The 20,962-nt window shown below is 44.3% G+C and overlaps 1 protein-coding gene across 1 annotated transcript; it reads left to right on the top strand.

Moving 5' to 3' along the window:
• Nucleotides 1-2,823: 2,823 nt before the first annotated feature.
• LOC311010861 (cilia- and flagella-associated protein 53-like) lies at nt 2,824-4,022 on the top strand (the record flags this gene model as incomplete). The annotated part of the gene is given in 2 exon segments (XM_084005505.1): nt 2,824-3,546; nt 3,548-4,022. Coding segments are annotated over 2 exon segments (1,125 nt in total). The 5' UTR covers nt 2,824-2,896.
• Nucleotides 4,023-20,962: the final 16,940 nt, after the last annotated feature.

Here is a 20,962-nt window from a genome sequence, read left to right as displayed (position 1 = left end):
TTGAAAAGCGCGATACAAAATAAATGTATTATTATGTAACATACGTCCTTTTTCTAATCCAGCTACTGCTAAACATCTTAACAAGTAATATTACAAGATGTTTACATTTAGAGTCTTTTCAACGACTATGATGCTCCACCCCACAGATTATTACATTAACAATGCAAAAAGGCTAAACATCTGGTGTGAGAAACGGCCATGTCCCTGCTCTGTTCAGGTCCGCCTCTTCCTGGTGTTTCTGCCTCCCTTGTTCTGGTTTGGCTTTGGTTGTCCACCACCACTCAGCTGGACTCTACAAAAGCATAGCTGGCTTGCTGGACTGAGGCGGAGAGTTCAGCTCCCTTCTGTATTGTGTTTGGCTGAAAGCAGACTGGACTTCTTGGACTGGGCCAGGTTTAGTTAGCTGCTGATTCGTCATTGTGCACAGCTTTGTTTTGTTTGTGGTTAGACACATTAGGTGTAGGGGTGCTGTTGCCTGTGCTTTTGTTTTTCATTCCGCCCAAGTGGTTGTAGATTAGTGAGGTTTTATTTCCATACATTCTGTTTCAGTTAGAACAGTTTAATGCTTGGTGGAGTTGTCCTTTTGTTACATTTGTTTCCTTGTTTTGGACAGCACACTTTGGCCCTTTTCATTCATAGTTCATAACAACTGATATTATTTTGCTCCCCTCTTCCCCTAAGAGCTGAGCATAACAATAAGCAGCATCTTTCAAATGACTGTGTCATTTGTTCCATTGTTTATATAGAATATAGTGATAGTGCAGTCCGTGAGTCATTGTTACCTGTATGCTACTTTCCAACCTGCACCGTGGCCTGTCTCCAATGGACCCATGAGGAACTACACTAACGTCTAGCAGCCAACCTTCATTTGGTCTCACCATGCCATGTCCAGTGGTGCCTTGTCCCAGGAAGAAGAAGTGGTCTCCATGGCTCCCGAGGACATCAGTTCCTCTGCCTTACAGTGGTTTGGCTACTCGGCTTCCTGGTCTTCAGTCTGCTGATGCCCACACACATCATCAGCAGGATCAGTTCCCTATGTTTGACCTATTGCCTGTTCCTGACTTGCTCACCTGACTCAAGGTGTTTGGACTGTAATACTGTTGCCCACATGAAAGTCTGTTCTTGATCTTTGCCCTAAGGACATTTTCTTTTATTCTACATGCTTTCTTGGCACAAGTCACTCGACGTGACAAAAAAACATGGCGCCTTTAAATAAATTATTTCAATGTAGAGTATGCCTTCTGTTTCTAAATTGTCGCCGACAGATGTACATTTTTTATGTCCATAAGAGTTGCTTTTCAGAGTCATTTGTTTTTAAAACAAATCAACGTTGTGTCCTCAAAGATGGCACTGAGTCATTATTGATTGATGTGTTGCGATACATGTTCTGCCCATCATTTTTGAGAACAGCCACTCAGGGGTCACATCGGCCCTTGAAAACGTGAGGTCTGGCCGAGGGCTGCTGTAACACTGAAGCCATGTGACACCCAGAGCCATCAAGCCACACTAGAGCCAGCAGTCGCTTTGACTCCGGGGGTCTCAACAGTGGATGGTCCCTCCCTGAGCAGCTGTACCTCACCTGCTGAGCTGAGTCCCCCGGGAAGACTGCTATTAGAAAGTGTATTTTATGTACTATAACTGTTCATTATGAAACTTGGAAACTGCCTCAGACACTTTGCCACTGTTGCTGACAGTGACACTTTATTCATGATGCAGGTAGGGTGGAGATATGATGTTCTGCCGATCAGATGAATTGATAAGATTTAGTCACAAGCTCTATTTCATACTTTCCATCAGTTAATGTTTTGTAAAACCAACAGACAGATGTAAAAAATGACAAATTGCATTGATTTTTGAAAAATACACAAAGAAATTATGCAGAATGGACATTGACTAAATGCATCATATATTATGAGGTAATATTTCTAGTGAGTGAACAGTTTCAGTGCTAAAAGTAATTTAAACTCTATGTACTTTCATCCCTGCAGCACCAATGTAATTATTCATGATTAGGATTGGAGCATCTATTCCATCTACGGCCTTTGGAGTAATATGTGTCTGAAATCAAGTACCTTTCAAACCTTTGATGGATGTGACAGTTTTTATATATTTTCCCATTTTTAGACTGCATATAAGCAAGTCTGCAACTCAGACTTTTTATGTCTTAAGACTTTATTGTTTGCTGACCTTGGGTGTCTACCAGAAAGCAGGTTTAACAAACTCTGAACTTAACCCTGAACTCTGAGTAGACCCTGAGATGGAAACTCTGAGTTTCTGGTTCCAGAACAGCTGTTCCGAATGAAGTCGATCAACTTGAGTTGATCGACAACGAGTTACGCACATGCCTTCCGACTATGCTGTCGCTGCCAGAGTCCTGAGTAAGACTGAATGAAACACTCAATTTATTTCAAAGTTAATGACATTTTCGTTTCAGCTTAACGGTGCAGCTCAGCGGTGTAATGGTCTGCAATGCTGTCTAATGCGCAGACTGCTGGGGTTCAATTGCCATCCTGCACGACTGAAAGTACTGGAACTTTTCGTTTCAGCTGCAATCCCACAGGCACAAAAAGAACATGGCTACAGCTGAAAATGAAGCAGAAGAATATTGTGCAATATGGCATATGGTTTTAATCATATTTCATATATTCAACAAAGTGAAAATCAGTGGCTATTTCAGTAGCTTTAACCCCCCAACAGAATGCTGCGTCCATGTTACACACGCCGCAGGATGACCAGTTTGTTCACCGGACAGCGAGGGGCGCTGTTGGCTCCCGGCGTCTCCGTGTTTGTGGTTACCATGGTAACCGAACGGCCCTCCCCCCTGTCTTGCGCCTGAAAGTTCCGGTGCTGATGGAAGACTTCGTCTCCGTTGTGATAATTCATCGTAGAGTTTAAAATGCTGCTGAGTGAAAGAAGAAGAACAAGATGTCGGGAGTTCACGGGACCGACGCCTCACTCCGTCGCTGTGAGAGCCAAGTTCCCGTCATCGAGGTCTGAAGACCTGCTGGTCCTGGACAGACAGAAACAGGACACCATGCGCGACCAGGTCCTGGACTTCACGAAGTCCCAGCAGTCCTGCAACATCAAGGCGTCGTGGCTGAAAAGTTCAGACCGCCGGTTCCTGCGAGGGGCCGTGGAGAGACAAGTCCAGGCTGCTCTGGACCAGCAGGAGGTCCGCATGGATCAGAGGAGGGACAGGCTTCGTCTCCTGCTGGAGACAGAGGAGCAGCAGCTCCTGCAGGAGATGGAGGAGAAAATGGAGACTTCGTTGGAGAGACAGGTGAAGATGAGAGAGCGAACGAGAGTGCTGAGAGAGCGGAGAGAGATGGAGAGACAGCAGCTGGTGTCAGACAAGCTGGAGCAGCTGTTCAGAGAGCAGTGTGAGGAGCTGCGCGGTGCTCAGGTGCGTCTCCGGCAGCAGCAGCTGAGTGTGGAGCGGGTGGCCCAGGTGAGGACCCGGCAGCAGCAGCGGCAGCAAGAGGAGGAGGAGGAAGAGGTGTTCACTGAACTGTGGGCGGCCGACCAACGGGCAAAAGAGGAGAGAGAGACGGAGGAGCGAGCAGCAGAAACAGCAGCAGCAGCTGGACGTCCTCAGGAGACAGGTGGAGGGGTTGGAGCAGCGGAGACGGGAGGACAGACAGCTGAGGGAGGAGGAGGCCCGGCTCATGCTGCAGCAGCAGGACATGTTGCGGCTGCAGCTGCAGCGTGAGCAGCAGCAGGCCCTCCAGGACCGGCAGACCAGGAGGCAGCAGCTGGACCGGGGTCTACGACTAAAGATGAAGCGTCTGGCCAGAGAGCAGCAGGACGAGCTGCAGCTGGACACGGACATCCTGCAGACGCTGCTCCAACAGGAAGTCGACGAGAAGCAGGAAGCTGCTCAGAGGAAGGCTGAGCTGCGTGAGGAGCAGAGGAGGTACCGCCAGCATCTATCTGAGGAGCTGCAGCAGCGGAGGAGGGAGGAGGAGTTATCCAAAGAGAAAGAGGAGCTGAGCAGGAGTCCTCCAAAGAGAAAGAGGAGCTGAGCAGACTGATGGAGGAGATGAAGCTGACGGAGTAGGAGGAGAAGAGACTTCAGAAGAAGAGCTCTGAAGCGTACCAGGTGGACCTGAAGGCTCAGATGAAGCAGCAGCAGGACCTTCGGTGTGAGCAGAGCCTCCAGGCCGAGAGGGAGCACCAGCAGGGTCTGGTCCTGCAGGAGCTCTACACCCAGAAGAAAGAGGAGATCCTGTCCAGGCCTACGTCCCACACCACCGCCCCCCCATCCATTCAAACGAGCAGAGGGATCCAGGTCTGCCAGACCCCGGCTCACATGGACGACGCATCCAAACTCACTCTGATGTTCCTGTTCCTGACTCACACAGAGCTCATAATAGAATCATTGAATCAAAGTCATCCAATTAAATATGAGGGTGAAGGTCAGTTATTCAACACCTGCAAGCAGCTAACAAACAGGAAGATGGACCGAGTCCTCCCAGGTCAGCAGGGTTCATCCTGAGGGGAGCATGAATGTCCATGTGTCAGTCTGGACCCAAATAATGTCTCTTGTCAGTGAAAAAAAACAAAACATTTAAACCTCTAGTGGAAGTTAATAGTGCTTAGCTCCATACCAGCTTGTCTTATCGTAGGCTGTCCCAGTGCATCATAAGTCAGCATCCTTGGAGGCTGTCTCTGTCTCTGAGGGTGAGAATCCACTGTCCAAGGTGATGACCGGCCATGTTCAGAGTCTGTATCTCCATATTCCTGCAGTCCTTCATCATCAGATGTCTGATTGTTGTACTGCTCCTGTAGGTCGTGATGACCTTGTGTTCCCTGCAGTTCCTCATCTCCTGCAATATCCTGAAGACCTGACTCACTCTCTCTCTCTCTCTCTCTCTCGCTTCCCGTCCTCCCAGAAGTCGTTCGTCGGTCTCAGCCTCAGGAAGTGGGACATTACCTCTGATGTCATAACTGTGACGATGTTGAATCCTGCAAACGCCTTCAAGTTCGCCTTCATCCTCACTGTCAATCTCTGTTTCTTGAGGTGGTAGCTGTTGCTTGACTTTCCCCCTGTTTTGCCTCAGGCCACTCTTTCTTTTGTCCTGGTCTTTGCTCTCTGACATTTCCACAGGTAGACAGTCACATGGCAGTAACAGGTTTCGATGTACAGTGCGGCTTTTGCCTCCTCTCTCTGGTCTTATCTCATACACAGGGAAATCAGAACTCTTCTGACTCACCACCAAATACACCGTGTCCTCCCAGTGTGAGCGGAGTTTGCCAGGGCCTCCTCTTTCTGAGAGATTGCGGAGCAGGACTCTGTTACCAGGATGAAGTTGAACCCCATATGTCTTTTGGTCATAGTGGCTTTTGCCTCTCTGCGCTTCTTTCTGTGCTACTTTTGAAGCAATCTCATAAGCCTCTTTCATCCTTGAGTGCCATTTTTCCACATACTCCTCATAACTTACTTGCTGCTCTTGTGATGGTAAGTTGAACAAGATGTCTACCGGAAGTCTGGGACTGCGGCCGAACAACAGATAATACGGAGAAAACCCTGTGGCTTCACTCTTCGTGCAGTTGTAAGCGTGCACTACTTTTGCCAGGGAGTTTTTCCAGTCTGTCTTTTCGTTGTCCGTCAGTGTTCTCAACATCGAGAGGAGAGTTCTGTTGAAACGCTCCACTTGTCCGTTGCCTTGTGGGTGATATGGAGTAGTGTGAGAGCCACGCATACCACAGACATTTTGCAACTGTGAAAACAACTGGTTTTCAAACTCCCTTCCCATGTCGTGATGGATTCTCGCTGGGAAGCCAAAGTTGGGTGCAAAGTTATTGAAGACTTTGTCGACCACTGTTTTTGCTGACTTGTTTGTTGTTGCATATGCTTGTGCAAAGCGAGTGAAATTATCCACCACCACTAGAATATATTCGTAACCGTGCTTACAGGTCTCGAGATGTAGAAAGTCTATAGACACAAGCTCAAAGGGCTAGGTAGTGGTGATGGGAGTTAGAGGGGCTCTTGTCACTTTGCTTGGTCGTTTTCTTTTCAGGCATTCACAGGCATTTATCACAACATGCTCCACATCGCTTTGCATTCGCGGCCAGTAAAACCTGTCTCTTATTAAACCCAGTGTCCTTTCCACCCCCAAATGGCCCATGTCCTTTAGCAGTTCTTTGAACACAGTCTTGTGGTGCTCTTTGGGGAGGAGGAGCTGATCCCTGCTGTTAGTTCTCCTGTAGAGGACCCCATCGTCATTTACATGCATTTTGTTCCATTGTCTCAACAAGATTCTGACATCAGGTGGCTCTGCCTTAAGAGTGTGACCTTTTGGCCGATAGTTGTTGGTTTTGAAGTGCAGAAAGCGGCCTATCACTGCATCGTTCTCCTGACTCACTCTGATTTCTTCTTGGGAGAGAGATTTTCCCGCAGGGGTGTTGAGTCCTGCACTAAGTTGATAGCATTCTGGCTGACGATTGTCGTCTCATGGAAGGAGCTATCCCTCTGCAGCCGTGTACTTTCCACAGCAGCTCTGATGACATCCTGTTTCACCTCCGCCGTGCACTGGGCCATGTACTGATCAATGTCGAGTGGTAGCCGGGAAAGGCCATCAGCATCTGCATTCCTCTTTCCTGGCCTGTATCTGATTGTAAAGTTAAAATCTGCCAATTCACCCACCCACCGATGACCTGTTGCATTTAGTTTTGCTGTTGTGAGGACATATGTTAGCGGGTTATTGTCCGTATAGACAACAAAATGTGGGGCATAATATAGATAGTCCCGGAAGCGTTCACAAATAGACCACTTTAAAGCCAGAAATTCCAGCTTCCCTGAATGCATGTGGTAATTTTTCTCAGGAGGTGTTAATGTCCGTGAGCCATATGCAATCACCTTCATTATGCCTGTTTTTTTCTGATATAACACAGCCCCAAGGCCTTCTTGTGAGGCGTCGCAGTGGAGTATGAATGGCTCTTCAAAATCAGGATAGCCTAATATAGGCGGCTCTGTTAGACAGTCTAGCAGCCTATTTAGAGCCTCTTGATGACTCGGAGTCCAAGCGATGGGTGTGTTGGGTGGTGGCCTCGTCCTTTGTTTTTCACCAACCTTCTTTCCTTTTGCTCTTGAAACAGGTGGTGGACCCCTGTCAGGAGGTAGGGTCAACAGCTGGTACAGGGGTTTTGCCACCTTGGAGAAGTCTTGAATGTAGGCCCTATAGTAGGAGAGGAAACCAAGGACTCTGCTCAACTCCCCTACTGTGGTTAGTGATTTGTCTCTGAGCGCCTGGACAGGTGCTATCTCTGCTGGATCCATGGTATATCCTTCTGCAGATACCATCCGCCCCAGAAATCGAACTTTGCGCTTAAAGACATCACATTTCTTTGGGCTAAGTTTTACACCATGTTTCTGGTATCTTTGCAGAACAGCTCTGATGTGGTCTACGTGGCTGTCAAATGAGGGAGAATGGACCAAGTTGTCATCCAAATAAGGCTGACAGACAACATCACAAAGGCCCCTCAGGCAGTCCTCCATACTCCTTTGGAACTCTGCTGGAGCTGAGCTGAGGCCAAACGGTATGCGGTTCCACTGGTACAGGCCCCAGGGTGTTATGAAAGCTGTCCGAGGGCGACTTTCAGGGTCCAGAAACCCTTGGTGGTATGCCTTGCCCTGATCCAGGACTGAAAACCAAGAGCTGCCTGTCAGGGAGTCTAGCATATCCTGATCCGGGGAATCGGGTGCCTGTCTGGTACAGATTTTCTGTTGAGCTCTCTGTAGTCACAGCACAATCTTAGGTCACCTGACTTTTTCCGCACACACACAATCGGTGATGAGTAGGGTGACCTTGACTCTGAAATCCACCCACGATTCAGCAGATCTTGGAGGTACTCTTTCACTTCTTGGTGTAAAGGCTTTGGCACTGATATGTAGGTCTTTCGAACAGGGGTGGTGTCGTGCAGTGTGATGTGCATGTTTAAGGTGGGTATACATCCAACGTCTTAATCATCATGGGCAAAAGCATGACATTCCTCTCTTAACAGCTGTCCCACAGTCTGCTGCTGCTCTTTGCTAAGATGGTCAAGTTTTACAGGGGGATCCCACTGTGGTGGTTTGTGACTGTGCTGTTGGTTGCCAGCTACCTCGTTTAGCTGGATGGGTCGACATGCCCGTTTCCCGACATGACTCTGCTTTGCCGACAGCCGCGAGAAACATGGCCGTCCTGGCCGCAGCGATAGCAGTGTCTGCACTTGTCACCGACCTGAGCATCTCGACATGCCTGGCATCCTCTGGTCCATCTTGCAGCTGGTGATGGCTGGGTGACAGTGCTGGACCTTGACTTGGTTGCCTCTAAAGTCTCATTGAACATTCTTTTGACTTCAAGAACATCAGCTTTAAGACTCTCAATAAGACTTATAGTCTCAATGTCTGACTCTTTATTCTTGCTTTGTTTTCTCATAGTGGAAACTTTCACACCTTCTGTCATCTGCATTTCTTGCTTTTTGTCTGTTTCACTGTTTGGAGGTAACTGACTGTGGTTGAGTTGCAGCTCAGTGTGAACCTCATTAACCCTGGGCAGTTTAGCTGTAATATTCCTCCTTTGCTTGCTTTGTCGCTCTGGCAGCGACTGGCAGCCTCATTTATATTTTCTATTAAAACCTCATCGGTCACTCTGGTGTTGCTCAGATAAGGTTTCAGTTGGAACTTCACCGCCTCACTAAACAGACCAGTCTCTAATGAGCGAAGGAACTTCCGCTGGATTAAATCTGGGCTGAACTGCTCCTCTTCGTCATCACCACCAGACTTCCAGAGCAGTTTCTCTCTGAGTTCAATGGCTCTGAACAGGAAGGTTTGCGCTGACTCTTTGGGATCTTGGCAAATGTTCATGAGTCTATGAAGCAGGTCAGATGAAGAGTCCACTTTATAATGTCCTCTCAGTATAGTTCTTAACGTGGCAAGTGTGAGGTCTCGCTTAACTTCCAGCAGGTCTCTAAGGTGAAGGCCTGGGCTCACTGCTTTAATCACGGCTTCAATCATTTCTGTCTCTGAGTAGCCCTTCTTCAGCCCGGACTCAATCTGGTTAGTCAGGCTGGTAAAAGATAATTTGTCCTTTTGTCTGGCCTCTCCTATCTGGCCGAAGATACGCAAGTCTTTTCTCAAAGTCAATTCTTGTGCTGCAAGGGTTGGATGCTGGTAGATTTCCCTCTCCCTTGCCGCTGTTGTACTGCTATGCTGGATTTCCAAAGCCTCAATCTTTTTCTCCAGAGCATGTCGTGCCTCTGCTTGAGCCTGCTGAAGCTGTGCATAGTCTTGTTCTAGTTGCTTAATTTCTCTTTGTTTTGTCTGTTGTGTTTCTGATTCATCATGTTCTTGTAATGGTTTTATGAACAGCTGGAGATGTTTAATGAACTGCTCAAACATCAGTTTCCTCACTCGCCTCAATCTCGCTCAAAGTGCTCTCTGCTAGCCGGATCAGGGCACGACGGGACTGTCCTCCAAATCCATCTCCAGCTACTTCACTGCACTTCACTTTCTGGCAGACTTTGATGAGCTCTGGTATCTTGAGTGTCCACAGCGCTGCATTTTTCTCGCCCAGGCGTTGCTCCATCTTTGTCTTGTGGTTGTCTCTATTTCTAGGTTCGTCTCTTTGGAAGGGACTTCACTTCTGTTGTCCTATATGTCCCTCCTGGCTAGCTCTCCAAAATATGTTACACACGCCCCAGGATGACCAGTTTGTTCCTTATAGCATGTCTTTATTCACAGCCTGTAACATAACAAAAATATATTCTTTAATGGACATCGGCGTCTCGTACTGTTGCTACCGATGTCCTCTGCTTCCGGCTGCACGTACTGTACTTCCTGTTTATTCAGGAGTGTATCGCCAGTCAATCACAGTCTTGCTACTGACACCTAGCGGTGAGAATATCGCCCTGCAGTTACTCCAAGCAGGTGCATTTTCAGGTACACTAAGCATCTACATCTTACCAGAAAAATAATAGTTTGGGGGCCCTTGTAAGAACAATAACTAAATAACAATATACTTGGGCATAGTCTGAGCTATAAACCTGACCAGGGCGCCACATCCACACAGAAATACTTTTAAGCATTACAGACAACATCAAAATATAAGGGCTATGCAAAAATAATATCCGTGATATGAAATATTGTTATTGTAAGGTTGGAGTATTGTTCAGATATATGATAATTTGTGAGGAAACATGGTTACGTTCCACTGAGTAATCATGGGGGAATGTAAGCACATGTATACGGGGTCTCAGTATCCTCTCATGAGGCTACTCCAGAAGAAACTCAGGGTTTGTTAAAGAAAACTGGTTAGGTTCACATAGTCAGTTACCATGGTAACTAACCTAAAGTTCACTCTCTTCCTGGAACAGAAAATCCAGAGTATTAGTTTTAACAAAACCTGCTTTCTGGAAAACTCCCCTCGTGCTTATTTATGAGTTTACTTCATTTGTCTACTTATACATTAAGACAACATTGATGTGATAAGGCTCATTAAGATTCAAAATGGCAAAAAGCAGCATTGCAGATGGGTCCATGCATGCAACATCTAAGGAGTGACAGGAGGAGGAGAGAAGAAGTGTGGAGTGACTGACAGAGAGGGAACAGCAGAGGACGAGGGATAACAAGTCAGACAGACCGACTAACTCAGTCTAACTTGTGTCCGCTGTGTGTGATAGGAATATCAATGGATGTACTGTCACATAACTCCATTCACTTTTGCCAATTTCTTTTTTAGGTTTACACTGTAGTTATTTGTACACTTCACATCATTTTACAAAGTTTGATGTACTTTGTACAAAATGTTTTTTTTTCTTTCAAATTTACCAAAAACGAAAAAAAAAACCCACTATTCTGGTGATGATGTAAGATGTGCATGATAGTGCATGTCAGTGCGTCCCGTTGGCTAGCTTACGGACACTGATGGTTACAGCTGAACGCTGTAGTCATGTCTGCATTGTGCCCACCCTCCCGTTCCCCTTCAGGTTAACACTATTAGTTAATAGTTTGATAGTTAATACTATTAGCTGCTAGCTGGCGGCTCAGCCATCACCATGTTGAGAGCTGTGTGGAGGCAAAAGATATGCTCAGAATTTTCAATTTAGCACCTTTAAAGATGGAAATCCCTCTTCAATCAGCATGCTGCCCAAAGGGCACCGACACACAACCCCCCCCCCCCCCCCCCCCACACACACACACACACACACACATGCTGCTCCCATCTTGAAGGTTATTTCACCTTTACAATCAATAACACTTTAATCCCTCACACCTGCAGTGCGAGAACAGTGTGTGTGTGTGTGTGTGTGCATATGTGGGCATGTGTTTATTAATTTTCATGTCTTGAACTCTCTGCTCACAAGTTTGCTTCTGAATTGACCCATCTGATTAACAAGGGTTACATGAAAATACAGACAGGATTTGGATGTGAAAATAACTCTCCAACACTTCTCTGGAAAACAATTTAGGGTTCTAAATTTTTGAAACGTGTTTGCATACAGCTTTGTTAGCGTCAACGTAGTGGAGAGTTTTGAATGAAAATACGATCCCCATCTATTTGCATTTCTTAAGCACCACCAAGAAAAGAAAACCTAAAAGGTCTGGCAACTGTTCTGTTCCAACTGCAGCAAACAGACTTACACAAAAATGAGATACACTGTTGGACATGAACTTCCTCCTTATCTATGTCATGAACAACACTAATAATGCCTTGTTTGGGGTAATTTGCTGTTTTTTCATCTTTTACTTGTAACTACCAAAAACCAAGACGGTGACAACAAAAAACCAAGACTATGGGCCCTAGTTTCGTGGCGCAGCGCAGGGCGGCGCAGGGTGGCGGAGCCGGCGTAATGCAAGTTTCGACCCGCGCAGCCTTGCGCACGGTCAGTTTGGCAGTTTGGTGGATCGCCTGTGCCAAGATGGGTGTGGCGGTGCAGCAGGGGGAGGCATCACACATTCAGCTTGGCGCAGCGGAAGTTTCGTGGCAAAAAGCCTCGCCGAGACTGCGCTGAAAGCTCGCCAGCTTCAACCTGGTCTACTCTCGGCGCAAGGCGTAAGGCGTAAATAAAGTCCATTCATCCAAGGCGAATCACAGCTGGCGGAGTGGAAGTTTGGCTGACGGCGCGCAGTGTGCACACGTCACCGAGACCTCACAGGCAGGTTTCCACAGTTCCAGGCACATTTAAATGCAATAAATAATCACAACAAACACTATTTAATGCAACTAATTGAATCAACACGTGAATTTATATAGATTGTCCCGTCACATCTGACGTCAGATCAAAGGCGGATGGCACGCGTAACGTAAACTCAGCCTCTCGGACCAAAACATCTCCCTCTCTCTCTCCTGTTTTTTATAATATGGGCATTGTTATTATTATGATACGCACGCACAGCGCGTGATGTGCGTGGTGGGAGCGGCGGCGCTGCTTCTGTCATCGGGTTGTCAAGTGACGGAACTTGCACTGAACCTCCCCTAACGCATTAAAGGTGAGGAGAGGAGCTCATTTGATTGGTGAAGATCTGAATCGGCTGTATTAATCCCAGTCCACGCCTCGTCTCCTCCTCGTCTCCCACTCACGCCTTCTTCTCCTCCCTCTTTCCCACTTGCGCGGGTGGGCGAGACGGGAGGTGTGCCTGCGCGAGCCTGCGCGGTGCACGAAACTTGCAAAGTCCAGGCGGACACCCCGTTGGCGTGGCGCAGGTGCGCTGAGAGCTGACTGCGCCTGGTCTACGAAACTAGGGCCCTATGACAACAAAAAACCAAGGCAATGACAACAAAAAACCAAGACTATGACAACAAAAAACCAAGACGTTGACAACAAAAAACCAAGACATGACAGACATATTGTCGAGCTCAAGGCTTCAGAACCGTAGTTTATACACCAATGGGTGTGTACAGCCTCAGTGACGTGTCCACTTATTACATACAGTCTATGCTAGCCTTGCAGGAATTGTCCCATTTCCCATGCAAGATTGTCATGATGCTTGTTGTTCGCCATCTTACCATTAACCGATTCATATTTGTGACGCTATTTTTCTCATTTGCACGCTTTATATGCTAATGTCTACTGTAACTGCTGCACAACAATTTGGCCACAGATGAATAACTTTTTCTTATCTTATCTCATCTGTACCTGTCTACCTGCCTCTAAGCTGATGTATATTCACTTCTTCGATAAATGACTGAACTGATCCAGTTTGCCTGGATTGTCTACATTTTGGTCAATTTGACTACTTCCTATTCCGGACTTCAATCAGAAACTGTGTTTCCGGGATCAGATTACATTTCATGTGGGTCATTCATTGCAGTGTATGTGTGTGTCCATCATGTCCTGTTCCATCACTGTGTTCTTCATAATTTAGCAGTGCTGGTCCTTATGCCAGTGACCTGACAATGAATAAGACATGGCTGCCAGGGCCTCTCTCTCCCTCCTCTCTCTCTCTCTCTCTAAATATATTCTCTCAGTCTACACAGTCATGTCCTTATTTTCTCACATTTTTACTTTCTGTCTCTCCTCCAGCCTCTTATTATTGATATAATTATGTTGCGAGTACACAATAAACACTACCTAAAGGAGTAAAGCAAATTGTCAATGACAGATATAATATTGTCATAGTCTGATGATAACATACTTGAATAGATACACGTGGACACAACACGATGCTATAATGCATCATTATCTTTTTTTTATTTATTATGTTTACAATTACCTACAAAATGATTCCATTGTTTGCTGTTTTATTTTTGAACTCACCTCTCGTTTTTTCCTCACCTCTTTGTTGGCCCTTCAGTTGCCTCGTCTCCTTCTCATCTATTGTCACTTCCTCAATCAATTATTTACTACATCTACCAGCCCATTCCTCTGTTCTTGGTCAACTTGTTTTAGTTGGGTTTGTTTTTTCTTGTTAGCTGCCAACTACACCTCCCTGGACTGTGAAACCATAAAACAAACCCAGATTATTGCTATTAAATACAAGCACTAATGACACCTGCTCAGCACACACAGTTAGCAACTAGCTGGTGAGTGGGCAGCGGGTTTTGCACAGAGCGCAGATCGGCATTTTTATGATACAAGTACCGGTCCGGTTCTGCCCTGGTGATCTGACACCACGTGGCCCCAAGCCCGACCCAGAATCCCACTGTGTCCGATACACTCATGAAGAGTATTTTCAGTCATACATCGGCTTCATAGCAGGGGAGATCCGAGTTGAACACTGAGAGATAATGAGAGGGACGGCCTATCGATTAAAGCCTATGTCATGTCAACATTGTGTACCCATGCATGTGCACGTGCATGAACTTTACCATACTCAAATCCACCTTGTCAAATGTACCGGGGCCGAGGAAGCGTACCGTTGGAGCGCTCACATTAGTCAAACACTGGAGCTGGCTACATACTGTAGTCAGGTTCAGAAAACAAAACCATATAGTTGGGTTTAGAGAACAAAACCACATAGTTAGGTATATACAACAACACTATATAGTTAGGATTATACAACTAAACTATGTAGTCAGGTTTAGACAACAAAACGACAGATAGTTTGATTGCTGGCCACTATGTGGATGTTGTGTGTAATTTCCTCTCCTCACCATATAATAGTATATATTTAGTATGCATGCAGTCCCACCTGCTCTATCAGCTGAATCCAGGTCAAAGCTGTGAATCATTATTGACTTCACTCTTTCAAATCACTTCATTCATGGTCTTCATTTGTTTAGCATAGAGAAATGAGAAATAAGCAGGGGATCTTCCATCAGTCACTGTAACTGAAATCATTGCTTTGTTGCAGCATGAGATACAGTCACTTGAAGGCACTGAATCTAGTTGTGGGTCATGTGTTAAAATATCATATCCATTTTATTCAGAGAGGATTGTTTGATTTTTAAGACTATTTTGCATGTCATTTAACAGTTTGACCAAATCTTCCTATTACAAAAACAGCCTACAAGGGAACAAAACCACTACTTGTACTTGAAAAACCTTCCAAACTCAGTATGCTCAAGTTGTATTCATTTAGAAAAACCAAGTCCTGGGAACTTGTGCCTTTTCAAGAGTAAATGTACTTAGTTACATGTGCATTTACTCTTATACTTAAACACCATACATATTATATATATAATTATATATAATATTTTTTCTTGTTAAGTTACTTCCTATTTCTACTGCCTTACACTTCAGAGGAAAATACTCCTCTAATGTTTTACTTCATTTCTTTTCTTGCTTTTACGTAACATTATTGGTCCAATTTTATTGTTTACAACAAACAAGTATCATATAATCTGTAGTTTTATCGTAAATTAAACAATTCAAAACTGTGGATCTAAACAGAAGTCTGTCAGTCAGCGAGCAGGGCTGGCAGTGCCACAATGTGCCACTGCTTCCCCCTCCCCCTCCCCCAAACGTTTCAACGTTTGCACATGCGCACTGACTGCACAGGTCATCAACCACCTGCCTCTTGGCGCGCCGCGCGTTGACATGATGACGTTGGACTCCGACACAGCAGCAACAGCCATCATCTCAATTTTCGGATTTATGATTCTGCTGCTGCTGGGAACATTGATTTGGTGAGTCCATGCTTGACTAAAAGGGGAACTATGCAAGTCTGTTCGCTTTTCTGCTGTTTCGCTAACCGCTTTTCTGCTGTTTCGCTAACCGTCCTCCCGGCCAATGCATTTGTTTTTGATGAAACCAGCGAGAAAACAATCGATAGAGCGATGGATAACATTATCTATCATGTACGATGTTACGACGTGTGTCTCTGTGTAGTCTTATCCGTCATAAACAAGAGATTAGGGGTTACAGGCCGCGTTTGTGTAGCAGTGCTAACGTTACGAGTCTAGAGCTGGGGGTGGGGGGGTATTTTCTTAGAAGTTAGCTTGGAGATGCGAGGACATACTCGCAACCCTTGACGTCAGTGAAATTAGGTGCTTTTGTTGTTATTGCTAACGTACTTGAGGTGAAAACATGCGGGTGCATGGCGGGTCACGTTCACTTGCATCAGACTGAATACGCTGTAGTGCATATAACAGGCTGGTTTGGCGCTGTGACGCTGCCACACATTGAAAAACAAAGAAGAAGATGGGAAACTTCCCCGCTGTATTTAAACCTTAGACATTATAAGTCGATTATGTTGATTGGGAGTCGTGTCAGTGCAAATATGACGATCGATGATGATTTTTATGGAGTCAGAGCGGGCCTGCCTTGTTTGAAACTTTGAAACTGTTTTTTTTGCGTGCCGTTATGAAGCGCTGGTTGTTGAGTCCTGACGTAACGACTTTATTTCCGGAGGGGTATTCCATCAAACTCGCTAAGCGCAAAGCCGGGCTAATTTCGATAAGCCTCGCTACCTTTAGGGAGAGTTTCGTTCCATCAACGTGACTTGAGGCACTCTCCGCTAAGTAACCATGGGAATTTATCCGACCAAACTAGCCTGCCCTGGGGCAGGCTAACCATCAGGCTTACTTTAGCGGGGGTTTCAGAGAAGTCCGTCTGTCGGAAACAACTGTACCAGCAGAAGGTTCCGCCAAGCCTAGTCCTCGTGATTTTGTCACGTGAAAGACCAAAAATTACCAAAATGACATATATGAAGTACAAACAGACTATATTTTCATCAAGCGTCTAAAAATACATGCTTGCAATTAAAAAAATATGAATAAATCGTTTATTTTGTTTAAGACCGACTGGCCATATGATTATTTAAAGCCCCCAGTTGGGTGAGTGGTGATGCACCAGCCCTCGAATGTGGACATCCCGGCGAGGACATTTCATGTTTTTTTTGTTTTTTTGCCTGTCTTTAGATCAGAGAATTAGACCAACATTTTACCTTAACTATAAACCTATAAACCCTATAAATATGTCATACAATTTCCCGAGAACCCAAATATAACTTGCAAAAACATGATAGGTATAAAGATGTTATTATTAATAGCATGTTATAGATCCCAATGACAAAGGCATTGCTGCATGCAATTTACAGCCACATAAATTATTTTTAGGTGAGTTCATTAATAGATTCATTGAATGTGCTCATTGAATTGTTGAGATAAATGAGTTTGTCAATGTAGATGCATTTACTAGGCCTATCTAAAAAAAGACAGAAAGAGAGAGAGAGAGAGAGAGAGAGAGAGAGAGAGAGTTCCGGCCAAAGAAATACGTTTCACAAAGTTCCATAGACGGGAGTTGAACCGTGGCCGGCCAAGTGCAAAGCCGGCGCATTACCTCTACACTATCCTCACGTTCGAGAACTCTTTGTCAGTGTTATATTAGAGCACGTTACTCTTAACGGTACTTCCGTTTTTAATCGCTCGGCAATTCTTGCCCAAGCAGCCCCGCGATTTTTATTTATCACTACAGTATTCCCTTTATTGGTTATGATGGGTTTGTACTCCTCGTACAGTTCCATCAATAATTTTTGCTCTGGTCTTTTCTGCCATTTTCTCAATGATTCAACATTCATGCTTCTGGTCTGGCTTCATATCCCGTGAACGGCGTAACACACAACAACGTTAACCTGGCTTGAATTAGCCTCAACAAGGCACGGCTGAAATGCGTTAATGGAATGGGTTTAGCCGCAAGTGGAAGTTGGCGTTAGTTCTAACCAGGCTTAACCAGGTAAGCGCCGCTTTAATTAGCGAGTTTGGTGGAATACCCCTCGGGTCCACCGGCGTTATCGGGTCTTGAAAGTGGCAGAATGGTTCTCTTGGAAGAAATGAAGAAAATACAACACAATGGCTCTCTCATCTCAAACATGATGGACCAGACATTCTCACTACGCAGGCAAGAGATCGTGAAAAAGGAGCCTGCTGTACAGGACATAGTGGAACGGTGGCCAGCCCTCTTTACAGAGGGACAGGTTAGTTAGTTATTTTTGTCATGAATGGTCCCTGGGAGTTTAAGATTTCTCTTGACTGCATTTTTGAAAGCAGGTTTGATAAGATAAACAAAATAAAAATTGAATTTGAGAAAGAATAAATGTCACTGTAGATTCACAATGATATAAGTCTTTGTAAATGTTTATGCTTTAACATATTGTTTTCAAGTAAAGAACTTTTGCTCTTACAGTGAGGATTTATTGATGTTACTCAATATTATATGAAATAGTATGGTGTGTGATTTTAGCATGCTTAACTGGTATTCTCACTGCCCTCCCACAACCCCATCACCCTACTTTTTTTTTTTAGGTTTTTGCAGAGTTTAGCAGAATTGTCAACAAACATCTTGAAAGCAGTTCCTTTGAGTCTCTTGACAAGCACACTCCACGCATCATTGAACTCGTGCAGTCAAAAAAAGGAGCTGCTGGACAGAAAATTCAAGAGTTAATGGCCAACTTGGTAAGAAATTAATTGTTTCATGTTTTTGAGGAGTTCTTACTCTCATCTACATACACTGATACAGACCAACATTTTCATTCTTTGTCTGACTTGTACCTTGTAATTTTTTATTCTAATTGATGTTTTCTGTCTCTGTCTTATAAGTCATCAGATGTAACTGCAAGACGCTCTGTGGTCCTCAAAGGGCTTCCCATGATCTTTGGTGATGACCCAAACAGGTTCTATAAGACATGTTTTGTAAGTACTTTGTCACAAAATACAGTATATTCACTTGTAATACAGACATCAAAGATATATGTCCCTCACATTTCTGCCTGTATTCATAGGCCTTCCTGTACTGTCTTATCTATCACTTTATTTCAAATTTAGAGGGTGCTATTGTAGCTATTGTATTGTAGCTTTCATTTTTTTCAAAGTGTCTCTCCATCAGAGATCTTAGTGTATAGTTTATAATGATCGTAGTGCCTAACTATCCAAATACTTCCTGACTACAAATTGTTTGCTGATTGTTTTTTTCTTTGCAGGAGACAACGAAAGATGAGGCCATAGACAATGTCACAGTCTGTGGATTGACCATCCTGAGTGAAGACGATCCTGAGCAGCCCGTTTCCACAGCCATTATCCTTGAGGGAGGTATTGTGATGAACAAAATTCGGGACTTGCCACAGGCAGTTTGCCTCATATTTGGCCTCACATATGCCTTGAACCTTGATTACCCAAAATGCATTGGAAACATATTCAGATTCATTCAAAGTGTAATGCTTGGTTTGGGAAACAAAGCCCTCCCCCCCCAAAACTGCTAACAGTTAAAAACATGTTGTTTGATGAATGAGGAGTCAGATGTGAGGTAGTACTCAATAACCTTTGTTCTCATTATTGCACCATGCTTATGACAGAAACGTGAGAAGAGAGCGTTGATGCTTTTACTAAACAGCATTTTGAACATTTTAAGAGCTGCCTAGGTAAAGTTTTATTGTTGAGTTGATTCTCAAATCTGTTCAGTGCTTTTACACTGGTGGTAGAGATTAGGGTTGTCACGATACCAGAATTTCAGTAGTCGATACCAATACCTGTGAATTTCCACGATTCTCGATACTAATTCGATACCACAATTTAAAAAAAACAACAACAGGACCCATGTACTTTTAAATTCACTAATTTATTGAAAACTGCTTCAAACTGTCAAGTATTTAACACCACTGTGCTTTAAGATCTTTTTGCACAGAATTTAAATTGCAGTACCAGCTGCCAACAGACCTATAGCCATCCAGTATAAAAACAAAGAATACTGTGCTTATAAATATGGTCATTAATAACAACAATAGTCAACTATTTTACATTAAAAAAATAACAGCAGTGGTCTATATTTGGCCAGGTTTGACGTGCTTCCTCCTTTGGTCTGAAAACTTCTGAGGCACTTTCTGCATGTCGGCTCTTTTGAATCAAGAATTGCTCCGGATTCATCCGCCTCGAACGCAAAATATTTCCACACGCGACTCTTCGCACCTGTCTTGTCGACGAGCCGACGTGTTGTGCTTTCGCTCCCACCTGCTGAAGCCATTTTTTTAGAAGATGGCAAGTTTTCTTCTTCAGCGAAGCTTACTGCTCTGTGCTGCTCATACGCGTATACTGCCCCCGTCAGTTCCGCCAAGAATCGACACGGCTCACCGAGGGAAAAGTTGTATATTCGGTTCTGACGATACCAGAAAAAAGCAAGTATCGAATTATTTTTTTCGTGACGGCATCGAATTGGTACCGAAGTATCGGTTCTTGTGACAACCCTAGTAGAGATAGTGCCCTCTTGTGAATTCAGGTGTTGAAATGTTGTGTAAAAAGAAGTGTGATATGTTGGATAATGTGGCCAGCAAATACCGGTAATCCAGCATACATTCTGTTTGTTAAGATTCACACTAAATCTGCATACTGTTAATGTTCTCATGACAGAGAAGAGCGGTTTGATGCTTTTATTAAACAGCATTTTGAACTGTTTAAGAGTGAAGTGAGAACATTTCATTGTTAAATTGATACTCAGACCTGTTCAGTGCATTTATAATAGTGCCTTCTTGTGATGCAGGTGTTACATGTGTAAAAAGAAGTGTAATATGTTGGATGATGTAGCCAGCAAATACCAGGAATCCAGCATAAATTGTGCGTGTTAAGATTCACACTAAATCTGCATACTGTTAATGTTCTTATGACAGAGAAGAGAGGTTTGATGCTTTTATTAAACAGCATTTTGAACTGTTTGAGTATCAATTGAACAATGAAATGTTCTCACTTCACTCTTAGACCTGTTCAGTGCTTTTACAATAGTGTCTTCTTGTGATACAGGTGTTAAATGTTGCGTAAAAAGAAATGTGATATGTTGAGCACTAAATCTGCATATTGTTAATTCTGTGCACATTTGAAATAAACTGAATGCAGATGACATTCTTTTTCGCTGTTTTTTTTTCTTTCAAATTAAGTGATGATAACAAAGTTATTTTAAGTACTGTAGACTCAGAATTGACAAGTTTATTTCAGTACAGTAAAGTTACAATAAATTAGTTATTTTAAGTATAATACAATCATAACAAGCAAGTTAATTCAAGAGCTGTGAACTCAAAATACCCATGTGTAGTTTAGTATAGTAAACTCATTATAAA

Source organism: Eutrigla gurnardus (assembly GCF_963514095.1).
Source record: "Eutrigla gurnardus genome assembly, chromosome: 3".
Taxonomy (NCBI): domain Eukaryota; kingdom Metazoa; phylum Chordata; class Actinopteri; order Perciformes; family Triglidae; genus Eutrigla; species Eutrigla gurnardus.
The sequence above is the reverse complement of the archived record's forward strand: the minus strand, read 5'-3'. Positions and strand labels throughout refer to the sequence as shown.